General features: G+C 35.5%; 1 protein-coding gene, 1 long non-coding RNA gene and 1 other non-coding gene across 3 annotated transcripts; all 3 read right to left on the reverse strand.

Moving 5' to 3' along the window:
* Positions 1 to 352: 352 nt before the first annotated feature.
* On the reverse strand, positions 353 to 1,608 carry LOC141615019 (uncharacterized). The gene is made up of 2 exons (XR_012529552.1): positions 1,447 to 1,608; positions 353 to 711 (listed from the first exon to the last, which is right to left on the reverse strand). It is a non-coding gene; the product is annotated as an uncharacterized LOC141615019 (long non-coding RNA).
* A 668-nt stretch (positions 1,609 to 2,276) lies between these two features.
* On the reverse strand, positions 2,277 to 11,219 carry LOC141611856 (uncharacterized). Its single transcript, XM_074430505.1, has 12 exons — positions 10,702 to 11,219; positions 9,226 to 9,429; positions 8,931 to 9,076; positions 6,898 to 7,166; positions 6,583 to 6,677; positions 5,705 to 5,852; positions 5,193 to 5,632; positions 4,565 to 5,058; positions 4,389 to 4,449; positions 3,982 to 4,260; positions 3,407 to 3,668; positions 2,277 to 2,926 (listed from the first exon to the last, which is right to left on the reverse strand). Exons 1-12 carry the CDS (start codon positions 11,071 to 11,073, stop codon positions 2,562 to 2,564), a joined length of 3,135 nt encoding a protein of 1,044 aa, XP_074286606.1. The 5' UTR covers positions 11,074 to 11,219; the 3' UTR covers positions 2,277 to 2,561.
* Positions 11,220 to 19,559: 8,340 nt separating this feature from the next.
* Positions 19,560 to 19,666, reverse strand: LOC141615823 (small nucleolar RNA R71). The gene has a single exon (XR_012530218.1). It is a non-coding gene; the product is annotated as a small nucleolar RNA R71 (small nucleolar RNA).
* Between the last annotated feature and the right edge of the window lie 361 nt (positions 19,667 to 20,027).

The following is a 20,027-nucleotide window of genomic DNA, read 5'->3' on the forward strand; positions in this document are numbered from 1 at the left end:
ACCATATTGAAATTGGTAACATAGTAGATAAATATGTAAACAAGCTGTTATTCTTTGTGTATTATTTGTGGTAGTGTATTTTACAAATTATGTTTATATATATTTTTTCAATATGTTACCATTAAAAAGGGAATTAGTTATGGCATTGTATATATGTTAAGTAATGTTCCAAAGTGTACAATCTGTTACCTATTCAAGATTCTTTCAATTCTAATCAAACATATTGTACAATGGTTACATTCCCTTACTAATATGTTAAAATTATCACTAATATTGTTACATATTGTAAAACATTTTGTAAAATGGTTACATCTTCTGACTAAGATGATAACATTTCAAACACATACTCTCATGTCACCATTTGTATTCATATATATCATTATTTTAATATGGTTACATATTGTTATACATTTTATAAAATGGTTACAAATTATGACTTAAATGGTAACATTATTATTATACACAAACATATTGTAATATATTAGTGTTAAACGACATGAATACAAAATGCTGCCCAATCCTATCAATATTACCAAGCACAAACATAAAAGAAAATTATTATTCAACAAACCACAAAACCGAACTACGTAATATGAACAATTTCACTCGCTATCACCTAGTCTTGCCCCCACTTTCCTTCACTAATGCCCTTGTCGTAATCCCCTTTTACTTGTTGCCCCTTTCTTTACTACTGCTCAAGTGCACCTCTTGCTAAATTTTGGACAAAAATGATAACATATCAAACAAAACTGATAACATATCTAACAAATATGATAACATATAACAAACATAAATCAATTACAATTTCAAACAAAGAAATATATTTCATATCCAACCAAATTGGTAACATAATCAACAAAGTGATAACATCTAATCAATATATATCAATAACTGAGATCATTAAATGATAACATATCCAACAAAACTGGTAACATATTAATACAATGTTTCGATTTAATACCCAAAAATGATAATATATCCAATAAAATGTTAACATATCAATATATATCAATAAGTGAGATCAATAAATGATAACATACTCAACAAAACTAATAACATATCAAGTAAACATTTAATCAAACAAAAGTATCAAGCAGACATTGTTTAAATTTTAACTCAAAATCACAAAGAAAATATAACATTATTTAAAATATTATCAAATAATGAGAATAACGATGGTAAATAAAATGCTTTTACTAAAAAAATTAAATGTGCAAGAAATGAATGTATTTATGTACTGGAAAAACAAACAACAACCAAATTTAACAAACAACAACAAATAACCCAATTAATGACCTTAAATATAATAAAACCACCATTATCAAACCACCATTATTTATTATATGTCCACATAGATTATTTGTAAGTCTCCATTATTAAACCATAGAACGATAATCAAAACCATAAACCAAAAAAATTAAAAGATAATAAATGAAAAAGACATGCCTCCACCGACATCATCACCCGCCTTTCTGGCTCTTGTGTTTTTCTTAACTGGTTGTCGTTTTGTTACCATTTTTTATGATAATGTTTTGTATTTTGTTTGATGTGTATGAAGAATCCAAATGAGAAAGATGAAGAGATTTCTCAGAGAATTTTGAAAGAGGTGAGAGAAGTAGAGGAGATGAAAAGGGATTGGTAAAAGATAATGAATAGAATTAGGTTCAAAGTGGGCATTTCAATTTTGTGGTAAATAATCAGCATTGGAAAATGGAGGGTATTTAATATTTTTTTACTCCAAAAGTCTTCTCAGTCAGTGACTACTCTGGCTGCACAGTACCCCTTGTCTATCCATTTACCATTTAAATGGTATCGTCCGACCCGTCGCAACCTTGTGACGGATATATCCGTCACAAGCAAGACTAATTGAAACAAAATTATAAACCGTTTTAATTACTTTCGAGAAAAAAAATTGAGAAAATTTATAAATTGGAATCATGAACTTTGCGGTATAAAAAAAATATTATTTTCAAAAATATATTTCAACATGCTACTAAATTCTTTTAATTATTTCAGTTTTAACTTTTTATTTCTCAAAACAAAATAAAATGATGAGAAAAAAGAACAACTAATGAGATACCACTATTATATATCTAATTTAGTAGAAATAAAATACGACTTAATGCACGGGGTCTAACCTATTGTTACTAACAAGAAAAAGAAAATAGTAAAACGAGTATTCCATGTAGTTGTAGAGTAGGATACAAGATTTCGGGCAATGACAACACTAGAAAAAGTAAAAAGTGAACAAACCAAGAACTTTACAATTAGGTAGATGAAAGAAGACAACCGAATTATTTTATTGCAGAAATAAAGTTGGAAAACTAGTGACGATAATTTTTGAGAATACAGAGTACATGGCACACAAATCATTTTCAGAGTGCTTGGTTACAAATCATTTTTTTTTTTCCCATAGAGAAGAACATTTTTCCCTGGATGTTTTACTGGGTTAGGAATTAGAAATTCTAACAGTTTGTATTCGTACAGCAGCCTCACATGATTCAATTTTTTATTTCATAATTTATACACCCAGAAATGAGCAAAATTAAACTACAAATGAATCACTGAGCTGAATCCGAGTCAGAGTCATCAGATTCGTCTTCAGATGTTACATGCGAGTCCTCTTCCTCTTCCTCTTCCTCTTCAATATCACCGACAAAAGAAGCTTTTACAGCTTTACTAGTAGTCATCTTTGTCAATGCTGCCGTCTTACTAGCTCTCTGAGAACGTGTGTGAGACATAACAACTGCAGGAACAACCGAAACCGGTGATTCTTCTTCATCAGAGGAGCTTTCTTCGCTCTTAGCACGTCTTCTTGAACGAGCTGGTTGCCTGGCACGTGATGCTGGGGTGGGTGGTATTTCACTTGAATGTCTTTGTCCTTGTCCTTGTCCTTCGTCAATATTATAGTCCAAACCCAACCTCTCTGCTAACATTCACGTAAAGTAATGAGTGACAGTAAATGTACAGGAAGAGGTTTGCAGGAAAGCCCCAAGAATGATCCACAACATGCAGGCATTGATTACTAATGACCTTAGAGGCAATCAATATTTAAAGCAGAGAAACACCCAAACATATGCTCAGCCACTCTAAGGATCAAATGTTATAAACTTTGACCAATATAAACCCGCAACATACAATGCTATGGCTATTAGAAACTTTAGTATGCAACTAATTGTTTTTGATAAAACTGTTTCCTTTCTGTTTTAAGGTCACTCCTTACTCCTTAGAATGTACCACCACTAAGTTATTTTTGTCTTCAACACCAAGATACTGAAAGAAACTATCAATAGTCTCACAGGGATATGCAAAACCAAACTTATAACGCTATTAAAATTCCTGGGAACTGAATTCCATATTTTGAGTGTACGAGAGGCATAATACAAGCATTAGGGAAGAGTTTTACCAAGAATGTGATTAGCTTGGTCTCTTGATAGCTCCTCCTCTGGATTTATATCCAATGACTTCAAGTTTTTAGCCTTGCTAGCAAGCTCTTTTACCAGCTCTTTCTCATATGACACAGATTCAAGGACAGGATTCATAAGAAGCCTCATTAATTTGATTGCTCCTTGTTCTGATGCTCGAAAATTAAGTAAAACCATGGTCTTGCATAGTGCTGAGATGTATGACTTTTCAGCCGGCTTTTTCTTTGAAGGAAACTTCAGGATCTTCACAAAGAAACAGAAAGAGAGAAACAGAATTAGAGATGACAGCAAAATCAGACAACTTTTGCTAGATGCTAACTCCTTGACGGAAGATCATTGTTGGACTGAAGGAAGAGTATTTAAACAATAAAATAAAAAATTTATTAAGTAATTTCTAGAAGTGCACTACGTTAGATGACAACTACCCGTTTTCATTATATAAAGAATGAAAGACATTGTTTATTCTAAGAAAGAACCATCATCTCTAAGTGTCATTTATCGAAAAGGAGAAGCTGTTTAAGTTAGTGATACTTTTTCATGGCCAAAGGAAAATGACCTCAATTGCTATGCGTATAGCAAGACCCTCTTCTCTGGTTTCAAAATCATCAGAGTGCTCTACAGAACCGGTACTGTTCTCTGAATCTGGCTGATCGTTTGAATGACTTGTAACCTCATTTCTATATTCAGGTGATTGAACCATCTGCAACATAAAGAGAGAGGCTTGAACTGCACGTTTACGCATATTGGATATCATGGTAGTAGATCTGCCATTTGTCCCATAAATTCCAGGCCACATTGCTTGCATAACTGGAATAAAGGCTCTTGAAAGATGTTTCTGAAGTTGAAACAGAATGTGAAGTTGGTTAGTTTACCATCTAATGAACTTAAAAGTTTTACTGAACACGAGATCAAGATATTTGTGGGTGTCTACAATATCGAATATGCTAGAAAGTATTCACTTGCCTTATGATTGGCAGACAATGATGAGTAATGCTCAAAAAACACCGATAAACATTGCTTTAACCTGTTAACAGAGAAGGAAAAAGGACAATCAGAAGAAAGAAAAAAAAACTAAATGTACCTGAGAAATCAGAACTAAAAAAGGCTCGTATTTCATCAAACAGCTCATTGCAGTCTACCTTTGAAGCTTGTTGTTTTCCAGGCTGAAATACAGAGCAATCAATTTCGCCAAGATCAACGAATGAAGGAAACTAGGCAAGCTAGGATAATTCTCACTCAAGAGAAGTATCTTGGCAAAACCCTCCCCAAGAGCAGCTTGTACTGATTCATTGCCCTCAAAGTCCACTGGTTTCTCAAATAAATCATTTTCAAGTCCAGCGTATAAAAGATCAAGTATCCCAACATTACCGTCAACTTTATGGCACAATAGTCCACTAACGTCAGCTTGTGAATAAAAATTTGACCCTAAAACTGCGTCAACTTCTTGAGGGCCGTGCCACATAACAAGGTCCACTAGAGCCTTGCCAGCAAGAAGGCCAATCGGAGAGGGGGCTTTGGCGAAAGAACATACTAATTGCTTCACCACATCTTCATCTGGCTTTCTTCCCAGCAATCCATAAAGGCCAAGACATCTGATCGCAGCTCGTTGCACGACCAAGTTAGCATGCTTTAGCTGTATACATAAAACTTAAGTCACCTAGCCAAAGAGTAATGAGAAAAGTGGAACGAGAGTATGTAGATCAGGGATAAAGAGACATAGCAAAGTGTGTGACGTATATCTTATATGGACTTTGAAGAATTTCATACCCCTGGAAGTAGCAAGGAGTTCAGTAATTCTGTAGGGTCAATGGCCTTCCCTCTTAATGAAAATAAGGATTTTGTATTTTCCAATACAAAACCAATAACAGCTAGGCAGTGCAACCACTCAGTGAAAACTGCAGTTCTTTCCCTGCAAGGTGTAGCAAGTTCTTCTACAACTCGGAGAGTAACTTCTTCAAACTCTCCATCAGCAGCATGAACTTTCTTTGCCAGCGCAGCTACTGCATCGGCCCAGTCTCGGTCACCCCCAAGATTTATGCCATCTCCTATGACAAGCTCGGTTCCATCACTATCGGTTTCAAATTCAGGCACTATACGCAGAAGATCATACACAAACTTGCTACCAATCTTCCTGATTGTTGCATCAGAGAAATCAAGCAATGCACCAAGCAACAACAGTTGCCGTGATGTGAAGCGGTAATTTGATCCTGAAAAGATTTCACTTTTAAGAAGATGATGCTCGCACAAAGGATTAAGTCAAAAGATGGAAGTTTACCGACCTGCAGTAATATGTGCTACAATAAATTCAACATAATCAGAAACGGTAGCAGGTAGGACCTTCTCGAGGAGGTCATTGCTGTCAGATGCCTCTGCTGCATAGACTGCGGCTTCGGCACCCATTGTAGCTGCAGCATCAGAGCCTTTTGCCTGTCACCGTACAAAGATTCTAAATATACACTTAAATGTAGGACTCCACTCAAATGTAGACCTGTCAATATTTGACCCGACCCAACCCTTTTTTCAGGTCAAGACTCATAAATCTTGATCCAGGACTCCAAACAACTTGAACTGATCCGTTAAGTTAGGGTTTGAAACCCAAAACGACCAGTTCTACCCCTGTTTTGACCTCGGCCCAGCCCATGATCCGTGTTTGACACAATCATATTCGACTTAACTCGTATTCAGACCTTGATTCGACTGGTGATCCGTATAACCCGATTTATATTCGACCAAACCGATATTCTGAACCGCCCACATAAACTGAACTCAACCCCCACCTGTTTGATAGATAGGTCTACTCAGAAGTCCTCGAACAACATCAATTTTAACTCATTACTTTGATTAAATCTTGTAAGAGGACTCTGGTAACTAAGCTATAACTCTAGATGATTAGATTGATTTAACAAGGTTACTTTCTGAAGACCGAATAATAAAAAAAAAATTATCCTACAACACATGAAAATAGAACTCCTTGCTAAAGTGATTTAAAGAGTCGATACCATCCAAACATCAAATCTCAAGACGACAAAATCTTCTACCCTATCGAGGGAGTACAGAATGCACGGATTAACAGATGACAAGTATGAAATGAAAGACAACAACAGATGGGCAGAAGTTACAGAATCCGTAAATATAAGAAGAAATGACCGAATCTTACTTGCGCCTGTGAATGCAAGTATTGGCACACAACTCTCCAATAGAGAGCTATTTCGGGTTCCAATAGTTCAAACGTAAGGTTGGAATTTTCTGAATCTGCAAATGATAAGATTAGAGATTGGATGTCAACTTGGAACCTTGAAAATGGCACCACATGCATTTAAAAACTGAAAAGGAGGAACTCCTAAAAGAGGAAATAGCATGTTGAGCTGTTATTGATTAGTAACTACTCATAACTAAAGAAATATACTGCATGTGAAGTATATGTACATTTGATTAGTGAAAATATATAAAGATAGAAGATAGACGAACAAACCTCCTGCTTCGCCACAGGAAGAGTCTTTGAACTGCTGTATCCTCTGACTTCCATCAAGCTTAATCATACCCCCTTCTACAAGAGCTCTCATAACAGAAACACCAACACTCTCATATGTTTCGACATCAAGGTATTTGAGAAGTTCAACAGGATCACCGTTGCAACTTTTACTTAACCATTCATCTTTCAGCAACTTCAGACATTCTTTCACAATAGATTGTGACCTATCAGATAATCCTCGCTGAAGTATTAACGTCCTGAGTTTGATGCTGGGAGAACGGAATACAAATGGATCAGATACAAATAAGAAATAAGAGGGCCAAATATCTAATTCAGAGAATTTGTCCTCGAGTTGCTGCCGCTAACATGTTACACCAAGTACATCACAACTCACACATGAAAAATACTGCTTAAACGGGAAATGCAAAATCATAAACTAATCACAAAAGCATTATACCGGAATGTTGGAAAGGAAGGAAAATTAGCATTGGAAAATAGGAATATACACTGATTCTCATTCATATTTTCCTATTGAAAACAGTTCAATAGTATATAATTGCATGTCAACGATTTGTTATCGTTGACGACATGTTACAGCAAGTTATTTTAGCTTTTATACACAAAAATGAGTTGAAAAAATAAATTGACAATCACGAACTGTAGAAATCATAACAAAAGCAAATTACAAATCACTCATTAACTTCAATAAAGTCACGGCAGCAAATTCTCCATGAAAGCCACAGAGAGGGTTGCCACAAAATCCTGAAAGCCCCTGAGAATGAGAATGCTATTTCCAGATTGTCTAAAACAGTATCCAGAATCATCAACTGGCCTACTCCCACTCCATAGAATGTCACCTAAGTATTAAAGTTGTGTGAAAACTTACTCCAACTGTCTGATTAATCCTTGGTAACTATAGTGTGAACATGATTAGACATTGATAATTGATATGATCACAAAAGCATGATGAAAGGTTGCTCCCACAATCAGGTTCTAGCAAAACATCAACAAGGTGCCGATTTGCCTTGTGCTAGTACATGCCATTTTTTACTCTAGGGACCATTCTGCATGCCTTGTGCTAGTATATAAAGCCTCCTCAGCTTTCCCTAATGGCCACCCGTGACAACAGAAATTGCCCCTTCACGCCTACTCTTCAACCAGGCAATCACTACTAGAAGTTTGAAGAGGTAAATAGAGTAATAGAGTATGGAGACAAGGCGGAAAATAAAAATACTATGTTGCTTCTGTAAAAGGCAAATAAGCCCCCCTTAATCCATGAAACGTTTTTGAATTCCTTCCAAAAATCAGATCTGGAGAGATGTGCCTTCTTAGATTATTCCATTAAAGAAAGGATCTACAAAGGGCATGCTTGAATGGGGAGATCTGGAGGGAAATGGAGGGAGGCAAATTCCAGGGGATTTAGAGGGGAAGGGAAATTGGATCCCCATATTTCCCTCCTCCAAGGAAAATTAAAATAGCCCCTCCCCTCCCCTTCCCTCCCCTCCCTTTCCCTTCCATTTGTATCCAAACCAGCCCTAAGTGATGAGCAAAGCCAAAACAACATAGCCTACCAAACAAGAACCCATGTAGAACTATGAGATTATATAAAATCCAATGACACAAGCCTGAGGTCCAAAATAATTTATAGGTTTTGTCTGTTGACAGTTATACGGCTAATAATAGTTGACTCTTCTTTTCATTTCCTGCTCCGCAAGATCATAAAATACATGGACAGGGAAGAACAGCTCCATATGTAGCATGATTTACGAGTCATTAAGTTTAAAGGCCGTATACAATATCCAACAGATAGAGAAATTGTATATTTGCGGATGCTTCGCGTCATAGAGCAGTTTACAGCCTCTGTTACCAGTATCCCAGCTTTAACTTAAATCTTTTCTATCCCACGCTGACCCAGTCAGGATAGAATTTGTACCAATCATTGATCTGAGTTCCAAAACCAGAACATGTCGACCTAACTTAAGAGAAGAAATTTAAAAAATCCTAACCAATAAAAATATAGAACATAAATTTACCTCAGGCTCTGGAGAGGATATTTATTAGCCAATACAAGATAAGCTGCTTTGCGAACTGACTCACTAACATCAAGAGTACAGCCAACGATTACTGTTGACGTTGCATTCGAAGGGGGCAATGATAGAACTACTGTCTTTCGCACATCCTGCATAGTTGTATTACCGAAAAAGTTCATTAAGGACTCAAACATTAATGGGTAAAAGCCCGCTCACTCCTCCCCCACAAACCTAAGAAAAATATATAACAAGAACTTTCTGATCAGCTTGCTAGAGCATGGCAATTGAAGTTACTTACTGCGTTCTGCTCTGAATCCAGCGTTTCAATAAATAGTTCAAGTACGTCACTATTCTCAGAATCATTAACAAAACGTGAGAGAGCTCTGATTGCATATGTACGAACTATTGGAATCTTGTCACCAACCCGAATCATCATGCTGTCTATCACCTGATCCCATAGCTCACTGCTCACTTCAGCATCATCTGGTAACCTCATTATAACCTATAGTAGGACAAGGGGAAAAGACTCAAAATTTAGCCAGAGAAATTGAGAACAAAAGTTCTCATACAAGTTAGCTTCATAATAAGAAAGAATATCAAGAAACCAATTTTTACTTCGAAATTGAAGTCACACCACAATAATGGCTCTTCTAAGTTCTAATATAGTCAGTGACCCTTTTCTTACAGTAAATGACCATTTTAATATTGACAAGTGATTCTTGTTACTTAGTTGGCTCCTTTAGTTTTAATTGTAGACAGTCTTGCTGTAAATTATTACAAAACCTTCCCCTAAAAGATTTAATGAATTACGGAACTGCACGAGTTTAGAAAGGCTGATATTAGTCTAAACTTCTTGGGATTCAACAAGACCAACGAAAAGAAAGCAAAGAAGAAAGACATCATCTAAGAAAAACATTGTTGGTTTTTTATGGTACATTCCCACCAAACATTTTTGTACAAGCTAAACACCGGTTACTCTTTGTTGCATTGCACAACTTATCAATGAAATGATTAGCTCCTGTTTGAAGAGAACTAATAAGATTCTGTTAACTACTGCAGACATTGTGTCTTAAATCTTTCAATGGAAATTTCACAAGTAAAAATAGAACACCCTTATGGTATACCCATAATTGATTTGAGAATACAATGGCCAACACTCTTCCTTTCATAAAATATATTCCCATTAAAACGTCTTAGATAACATACAAGAGCCACTATGCTACACTATAGTCCAATTGTCAGAACCAATACACCACGCCTATCCGACTCCAACTTTAAGGAATCAAGAATTAAGAAAATTGACGAACAATTAACTGAAAACGCAGCTAAGGACTAAGAGAAATGATTCTGGATTTCCTATGTGACATCCATAATTTAGCAACACCAGGGGGTACTTCAATTGGCTCACAAAAAGACCCAAAAAGATAGCATTCCGAATCATTACGACAATACATAGAATTCAGCATTTAAAATCAGAAGGTATACCTTAAAAATCATAAATTACTTTTTTGACAAACATAGTTGCGGACCAAACAGAAACCCAAGTACTCTCTCCGTCCAAAACATTTGTTTACCTTTCGATTAAAATACCCCTCAAAAAGAATATAAAGGTAAAAAATGAGACTGAGAGGTAGGGATTAATTTTCAAAATAATAAAGACAGATCATACAGCCATAATTTTACAGTGTAATACTAAAACCCTAGCGAAAGCGGGTTAAATAGTAAAGTAATTGTTGAATTCATTGAAATGAATAACAAAAGAATAAAATAATACCTCGGAAATAATCTGACAAGAGCGAAACCTAACAGTTTTGTTAGCTGAAGAGACGGCGGAGAGAAGAAAGGACATGAAATCTTCGAAAAAAGAGTGATCAACAACGGCATTTTTGGAGTCAGCGAAGCAAGCGAAGGCGGAAGCAAAGCGAACAATGCGTTCAGCGGAGGGAGTTCGACGCTGGAAAAGGAATAGAGGTGAAAGCGCTTTGCAGAAGCAAGTGAAGAAATTGTTGGGCGAAGAAGAAGAAGTAGATCTGAGAATTGAAAGTTCCTTGAGTTTTCGATTGTGAGTAGCGTATGAAACTTTGCTTTCTTCGAAAATGGTGGCGATTTTGCGAGTTAATTGCTTCTCCTGATCGATTTCAGCCATTGTCGTACCAAATTCGCTGGCTGTGTTTATCTGGATTTTTCCTTAATTTTATGTTGCTTTTGTTCCGCTACCTCACTGTAGAGACTGGTATTTAAGTTCTCAAATTCTCAAATGAATTTTGAATTTAGAGGCGGGATATACCGTATACGGGAGAGAGACAATTTTGAATACCCTATATGGGATTTTTTTATTTTTTAGAGTAACCTTCTCGCTTGAATTTGCAAATTGTAATTTTATTTCTTAACGAAATTAAATGATAAATTTTTGCCCAACAAAAAAAAATGGTGACCGCCCGTGGGGCTTAGTGATTGATTTATGTAGCCAAACTACCATAAAGTCATTCACCATCATGTCGGGTAGCAACCAAAATTCAGTCGTCACCCATGAATCTACAGCCCGACCTACCAGCAAGTACCCTCCTAATGTCTTTGTAGGAGTTACCTCCTAATGTCCTTGTAGGAGTTACCGCAATCACACCAACAACCACCAATTAGATAGCCTCAATTAGTATTCTACCAGTTGGAGTCGCAGCCACCTGACAAGAGTAAAATCGTGTCCCCTAAATCAAAGTAAACTAGTAGTCAGCGATAAGTAGGTTATGGTATCGACAAGGAGACGGTAATAATCTATTTGTTAATGTAATAATTTGTCCTAAATGTAACAATCTCTTGAAGGTTGGTTTGTTTAACTATAACTAATTGCATATATAAATAAAGATGAATTCAAATATATTAAAAGAGTATACGGATTAGGTTTTCTAGATCAATTATCCGGGGGTGGGATTTAATTAATTAAAAAAATAATTAAGTTATTTAAGGTCATATGATCGGTCGACTCTAATATGCCTTTTAAATCTAAACTTAACATGCGGTGGCTATCATTAAGCCAGTATATTCAATTTTTCGCAACCAATATTAGTCTTAACCCCCGGTCGGTGATAATCCTAATTTGCAAGACTAATTAATTAATCCTGGCCAGTAATTAATCAATTAGATTTAAGACACAATTGAACAACAACTAAAGCAATTTAACGATTAATTCATTAATTAACCCCCTTCTAACAACATATATCCCCTTTCACCCTAAATTTAAAACAACAATTAATTAACCCCCTTCTAACAACAATTTTAAGGTGTTGTTTGGCCTTGCTTGTGTAAAATAACTTTTGCTTTCTAAAAGGAGTTTATTTATAAGTTACTTTTTGGGAAAAAAAAATTGTTGTTTGGCCACACTTTTGTAAAAAAACCCTCCTTATAAAAATTATATGTTTGGTCTGACCACTTCTATCCAGCTTTTTTTTCTTTATTTATTAATCATGTTTATTGATAGTTATTTCCTTCATCTCATTCATTTGTTTACCTTTTATATTCTTTGTCAGATATTTTAATTAACGGTAAATAAATTATTGGGACGGAGGGAGTATATAAGATCATAGAAGTAAGATTGTAGCAGTAAAAAATAGTTGGAGTAGACGATTAATTACATGTTACTTTGATGAGTACATGTGAAAGAAGCAAAGAATTGAGAGAAGAGAGAAAATGAAACACACCATAATACATCATATGAGATAATGGTTTGTTGTAGGCAAAAAAAATGCGCAAAATAATTGGGTGTTTAGCACTTTTGTGAAAAGTAGAATGAGAAGTAGAAAATATCTACTTCTACTTTTTGAGGTCAATAATCAGTTTTTAACTTTTTAAAAGTAGTTTTTCATATCCCTAATTTATAGTGTTTGGCCTAGCTATTGCTTTTTAAGTTAGAAAAGCACTTTTAAAGCTTGGTCAAACAGCACATAAGTATGAAAGGAAGATTGAATGATTACCATAAGAAAGATCTGATGAACAAGTGTGTAAATCTAAGAACAATAGTAGCCAAAACTAAATCTAGGAATTTTTGATGTAAAAATACTTCCTATTTTTAAAACAAATAAACCGACTTAAGAAAGTTTTGCGGAAAGTGGAATAAAGCTGGACACTCGATCGAGTATAGCAACACTCGATCGACTACGCGTCATCACGACTCGACCGAGTATACACACACCTTCTTCGTGTCTTCTTCTCTTCTCTTCTTCAGTTCTTCTTGGTTTTCGTGCTTATTGATGAGTCATATTTATATACATTTATATGCCTCTCCCTTAGTTACTTTTAGACGGTTTTGTGCTATAATATGTTGTTTATAAGCCGTTTACATTAGAATGTCGATAATTTCGCCTTTTGGTGTTTTAATGCGGATTAGATGCATTTGTGGAACAATTGGACAATATGGAGCACCGCGGAGTCGGTAAGACGGAGCACGAAAGAATAGCACGAGAATCGAGAAGAAAATGAGAAGAGAAGACACGAAGAAGAGCTTAAGCTAAAGTCACTCGATCGAGTGTTTCCATACTCGATCGAGTCGCGATGGTTAAATTCTCGATCGAGTTTACATGACTAAGCAAACACAATCAACTACAAAACACATCCTAACAAACCCTGGGATAGAACAAAACACAAATTCCAAATTTGCGAAAAGGAAATGACAACCCTTGTATCGCCCACATGCTCGCGCCTCTTTGGGTGGCCAGTATGGCCACGTCGCTCAAAATGCACAACACCACACATTCCTCGATAAATACCTCTCAAGCACCACCATTTATGACCACGCGAGAGTCCGCTCGTTCTTTCTCCCTTAAAATTCTAGACCTCGACTTCTAAAGTCAAAAACCTGTTGGGAAATGTGTCCTCAACAATAGTGCGATCACATGATTTAAATATCATTATTAAATCTCATACCAAGAATACGGAAGGGATGATACATTACATATATAGTCAACTGGTCCACACATATCGGTAATGATTGGCTGGCTAGAGTTTGACATTACTGTCGTGCGACGGTGGTGATCGATTGATCCTTGAGGTCACACCTAAAGGACAATTCCCTTAATTGAAAAGTTAATTAATTATACCGATCTGATTAATTAATTCCTTAAAATTGAACAAATTATTATAAGAGAGAGAATAATGACATCTTATTATAATGTGATTAAATGAGATTTCATTTAGTAATTTAAGAAGTTATATTACTAAAATTAATCGGTGTTTGCGAAATACGCGAGATGATAATGATAAGTTAGTTATAATTACAAGATATTGTGAATTATACTAACTAGTAATTAAATGACCCTTTTATGAGAAAGTAATTTTATATTACTAGTCAATTTGTTAAATATGATTTATTTAATTTGTAAATGATATTTAATTTGTTAAATATGCATTTTAAATTAAAACATGACATAAGACATGTCACATGTCACATGACATACAATTGTACAATTGACAAAAATAAAATGGACCCCATATTACATGGAAAACCGGTTTTATATGTAGTAAGTGGGTTTTGATGGTTTTTGTTATTTAAATAATAAAATAAACATCATGATGACACCTACTACTAGCTAGCTTTTCTTGTGAAGAACAAAAGCAAATTGGGAAGATAAATTTGACTACATAATAGCCCTCCCAACCGCTTTTGTAGATAGAAAATTAGAGATAATTTTCTCTAATAAATTCATTCTTACTTTTTATGAAAAACCTCCCTTATCTCTCTTGTTCTTCACAAAATTCATTTTTGTGAATCTAATTTGTTTAAATCAAACACTAATAATACTAAAAGTAGTATATGAGTATTAGTAATAGATTTTAAGGTAAACTACATTAAGAACATCTAGTACATGTTTATTTGTGGGTTTAAGGGATTGTCTTGGGTGCAACTAATTGGAGGGCTTCTAATTTGAAGTCAAGAATGTTCATCCATTAATGGAAAACTCGAGAACTAACAAGAAGGAGATCTTGTTGGTGCCCAATATGACCGAATTTCATATGGTGAGAAAATGTTTTCTTATATTCTTTTATTGATGTTTGCATGCATAAGATTAGTAATTTATTTTATGACTAAATAAATTTGAAACATATAAGAATATGTTAAGAAATGAGATATAGATTTCCAACAAAACCGACACGAGTTTTCGACCTACCGATTGAAAAGACGAGCCTTACACATTGTTTGGTACCGTCATCGTGCATTAAAAACACTTGGCTTACCACTTCGACCAACTACACTCACACTAAAACAGAGCAACACTCCATATTTACAAAACGGTTTTTCAAATCGAGCTTTCCGACTCACAAGTTTTACACTTTGTCGATTTCTCGTCAAGCAAATGAACATGTAAGTATGAGGGTGTAATTAATCCTCTTGTTTCATGCTCTCTTTACTGTTTTCATGACTTCAACATCATAAAACATGCATAGCATGATTGAAAACTTGGAAAGATCAAGCCAAAACCAAGTTTTGACTTAAGACAAAAGCCCGTTGCCTCGCCTAGGGGCTCGCGCCTCATATGGCTTTGTAGGTCAGAACTCAACGTGTTTGATTTCATCATTCCTCAATGTTTTATTTCATTTTTCTTTCCTTTCTTAAAACGGTTTTTACCATTTAAAATCATTTTTATGATAAAACATTTTTAACCATAAATCATAATCACCCTTGGTTCTTTATACCATGACTGTTAATTCTGTGATTCGGTGACATTATTTGGTTAATTACACCTTAAAGGTTATTTTAACACTCTTGTCCTCATTTTAACAATTTTCCTCTTTTATTCACATTTGTAAGAATTTTAGGCATATTTATAATTATCCTTGGTTCTACATACCATGTCGGTCTAACCCCGAGTACGATGATAAATATCAGCTAATTACAAAGCAATGAACTTAACGTAATTAGTTCATATCAAGCACTTTCCATTTTATTTTCCTCTTTGTCTTAACCATATTGCATGTCACCCTTGGCTAAAATACATGCCATGTCGATTTAATTCGAGTACTGATGAGTCATAATTATATGCATATTTATGTCTCCCCCTGGTTACTTTTGATTCGGTTTTCGTGCTAGTTTATATTGATTTCATGCCTTTTATGCTAGAATGTCGATACTTCCGCTATTCGGTGTTTAATGCAGGAATAATGTATTTGAGGAGCAAAGGAATGAAATGGGCATCGCGGAGTGGCATGAAGGAATACACAAAGTATGGCACGGGAATCCATAAGAATGAAGGAAGAGAAGTTAAGAAGACAACACGAAGAAAAGAGCTAAGAAAGAAGAATACTCGATCAATTACAAGCTGGCTCGATCGAGGACGTAGTGTACTTGATCAAGTGCACATAGGCTCGATCGAGTACACACTATTTTCCAAAAATTTTCGCAATTTCCTTAAGTCGGTCATGTTTTACTATAAATACCCAATTCGTACCCTATGTTTATGGACGCTTTGTTTTACCTAGCTACGTTTATTTTACCCTAGAAAACTCTCTAAAACTCTTAGTTTAGTTTATTGTTCTTACTTTCGGATTTAAGCATTCCTTTATTACGATATTATTATTAATCTTTCTTCTATCTATTCAATTGTTATTGTTCATCTTTTATGTTTGCAATTATGTCTTTCATTCATATTATTGTTGTTATTACCGTTAGTATGCGTAGCTAAATTTATATTCTAGGGTGAAAGGGGATCTAGGTTGTTAGAAAAGGGTTAACTAATAAATTGATTGTTAAATTGCTTTTGATTGTTGTTCAATTATTGTTTTACATCTAATTAATTAATTACTGATCAAAATTGGTTAATTAGTCTTGCAAACTTAAATTTTCACCGACAGGGTTAAGACTAGTATAGGTCACGATAATTGAATTTAGACTTACTTAATAATAGAGATCACATGTTAAGTTTAGATCTAAAAATACATATTAGAATCGACCAACCGTATGACTTTAAATAATATAAATTGCTTAATCAATGAATTAAATCTTACCCTTGGATGACTACCTAGTGAACCCGATCCCTAGACTCTTTTAATATTATTGAACTCGTCTTTATTTACTTTCATTGCAATTAGTCATAGAAATCAACAAACAAACCCCATAAAATTGTTACCTTTATGACGAACTTAAATATAAACAGACTAGATTAATTAACTCACCTCCCTGTGGATTTGGTGTCGAGCTAGTCGTGTGTGTGTCGTTATTGATTTTCACCAAAAATAAATTTATATCTTTAAAAAATACTCTTAGTAGAGTTATAAGCAAAGGTCGGATCCCAAGGGACAGGTATCAATTTAAGATTTCGATTGCAAGTAGTTATGTCTTAAAGTGTCACAAATTTGGGTTAAAATGAGATGCAATCTAAACTAATCAACAAGATGAATGCAAATTAATGAAAACAAAGTAAAGCAATTAAAGGGGTTTGTAAACAATTGATTAAGGGCACTAGGGTGTCATGGGTTCATAAGGGAATTATGGAAATAGATCATACAAACATGTTCGCAAATAGATGCAAGCAACTTATTGTTATGATGGAATCGAGTTAGTGTATATCCTACAATTCCTAGGAAGATTTAGGTCCCGGAGCCGAGTCGATCAAGACTTTACAACACCTACAAGTCGACTTAGTCTCTTCCTATTCAACTCTATGCATGGTCTAACAAGGCTTGGGTTGGCTTATATCTTACAAGTCTTGTTGAATAGATAGGAGATGTGTAAATGCAAGGTTTCATAGTCTAGCATTTCATCAAACATAACATGTGCATAAGTTGAAATAACAACAAGCAAGCATTCAATTATGAAAGCATATTAAATTAAGCATAGATCTAATCCCATGATTGATTCCCCTAATTCCCCATACATTAACCCTAGCTTAAGAAACTACTCACTCATGATCAAGTTTAACATGCTAATAAGGATGTCAATCATATTAACAAAGCAAAACATGATGAATAAGTAATGTAAATAGCAATAATTAAGCAAAGGTAAAAGGGATTATACCAACTTGAGATGATCGAAATAATAAAGTAAAGAATAATATAAGGAAACTTGATGATTGATAGAGAGTTGTCAATCCTCCAATAAACCCCAAATAATCTTCTAATTACCCAACTAAAACTAAGAACAATTGAGAGATTAAGGAAAGATTAAGATGTGATTAATATTAAAATGTGTATTACAACTTGGATTAAGACTAAATTAAGAGATTTAGAAGGAGATTAGGACTTGATTCTAAGATTCATTATCATCTAGATAGTACAATAGGGTATTTATACTAAAATTAAGTACAAGGATTAGGATTACTAAGGGCTTAAATGACGATTAAGACCCTAAGAGAAGCTTGACGATTTGCAAATACTGTAGGGACATGCGCGGCCTGAGTAGCTAGTCCTCAGGGACACGCGCGTCCTGGCCTTGAGAATGCTCGGGACTGTAAGGGAATCCGCTCGAGCTGAGCCTTGGGACGCTCAGATCCTGGGCTTGGACGCTCGTCCTGAGCTCGGGATGCCCGGATCCCGGGACAGGGTTCTTCCTCTTATTCTTGGCTGCCTAACAATCCGTGGGGACTGTCTTAGGGCCGTGGGGATCTTCATCATTGCCCAATTCACTTGATTTATTTGCTTAGGCCTTTAGTATTGGTCTCCTCTTCGATGCTTGGTCATTAGATGCGATCCATTTAGCTCCATAAATGCAAGGCTAGCAATCATCTCCTACCAAGGACACAAAACCTCAAAGAATATGCAAAATAGGGAACTAAAGATAAGAAATGACCCTAATAGTCGCTAGAAAGCATGGGAACGAGGCTAATTCGGGGACTAAATGAGCACAAATATGAGTCACATCAGGATTCGACCCTTTCTTGCCACTAGCTACCAGTTATTAGTAATTTAGGATTTATTTTGATAGGGCAACGACTGAAAATAACCTTATCAAATTTGGCGCCGTTGCCGAGGAGGCAACAATTTTTCTGTTTGTTTTTGTTTATTTTTGTCTTTTGTCTCAGGGAGCATCAATTCCTTGAGACAGTTTGATATTTTCTTGTTGTTTTCGTGTATGCCCAGGTCTGACAGGTCGGAGATTGTACCTTTTGATCCTGAGCCAGAGATGACTTTTCACTATAGACGAAAATGTCAGAGAGAAGTAAGTCAGGTGGAAGACTTGAGTACACTTGACTACGAGCGGTTTAATTTCGCAGAAGATTCGTCCTTTGAAGAGGACACACTTATTTCTGCTCCTGTTACTCCTACAACATTGAAGACGCCGAACTTGGCAAGTCATTCCGAACCCACCATTTATTCTATTCCTAAAGGCTTTAAGCTCCCTACCACTGATAAAGGGACCTTTGAGATCAAACCGTCCTACATAAGCCTGGTAGACCTAAATCTATTTGGAGGAAAAGCTGGAAAGACCTCGCCAAGCACATGGAGAAATTTGTCATAGATTGTTGTTCTATTCCTTTGACAGCTGGGGTGACTTAAGATCAAGTCAAACAAACTCTTTTTCCTTTCTCCCTGAGAGATGATGCATCAGAATGGCTACGTAATTTGGATATGGAGACCGACGCAATCAATAACTAGACTTCACTAGCTCTTGCATTATACAAGAGGTATTTTCCACCGCAGAAGACTAATGCTCTTAGAAGCTAGATCACGAGTTTTAAACAAGGTCATGACGAAGATTTTAATGAAGCCTAGGTTCGTTTCAAGAGGCTAGTTCAATCCATCCCCCATCATGGCTTCAAGATTCGGTTCCTTTGCAACCAGTTTTACAACGGGTTGTATGAAGATCACAGAGCTTTGCTTGATTCTGCTGCCAATGGGTGATTCCAGGATAATACTAATGACGGTAATATTTGGAAGTTGATTGATCATATAGCTACTCACACTGGTGAGTATGGTAACCCTAGAGGTAGTAAGAGAGGAAGTGGTTCAGACAATGTTATTGCGGCACAGTTGGAGGCCTTAACGACTCAAATAGCTGAGTTAAAGACACCTTAGTCTTTGGGTAATAAGCAAGAAATAGTTCATATGGTTCAACAAGAGGTTTCTTGCGAGAGGTGAGATTGATGGCCACACTACGGCCAAGTATATGAGTACCAT

The sequence above is a fragment of the Silene latifolia genome, chromosome 11, assembly GCF_048544455.1.
Source record: "Silene latifolia isolate original U9 population chromosome 11, ASM4854445v1, whole genome shotgun sequence".
Taxonomy (NCBI): Eukaryota; Viridiplantae; Streptophyta; class Magnoliopsida; order Caryophyllales; family Caryophyllaceae; genus Silene; species Silene latifolia.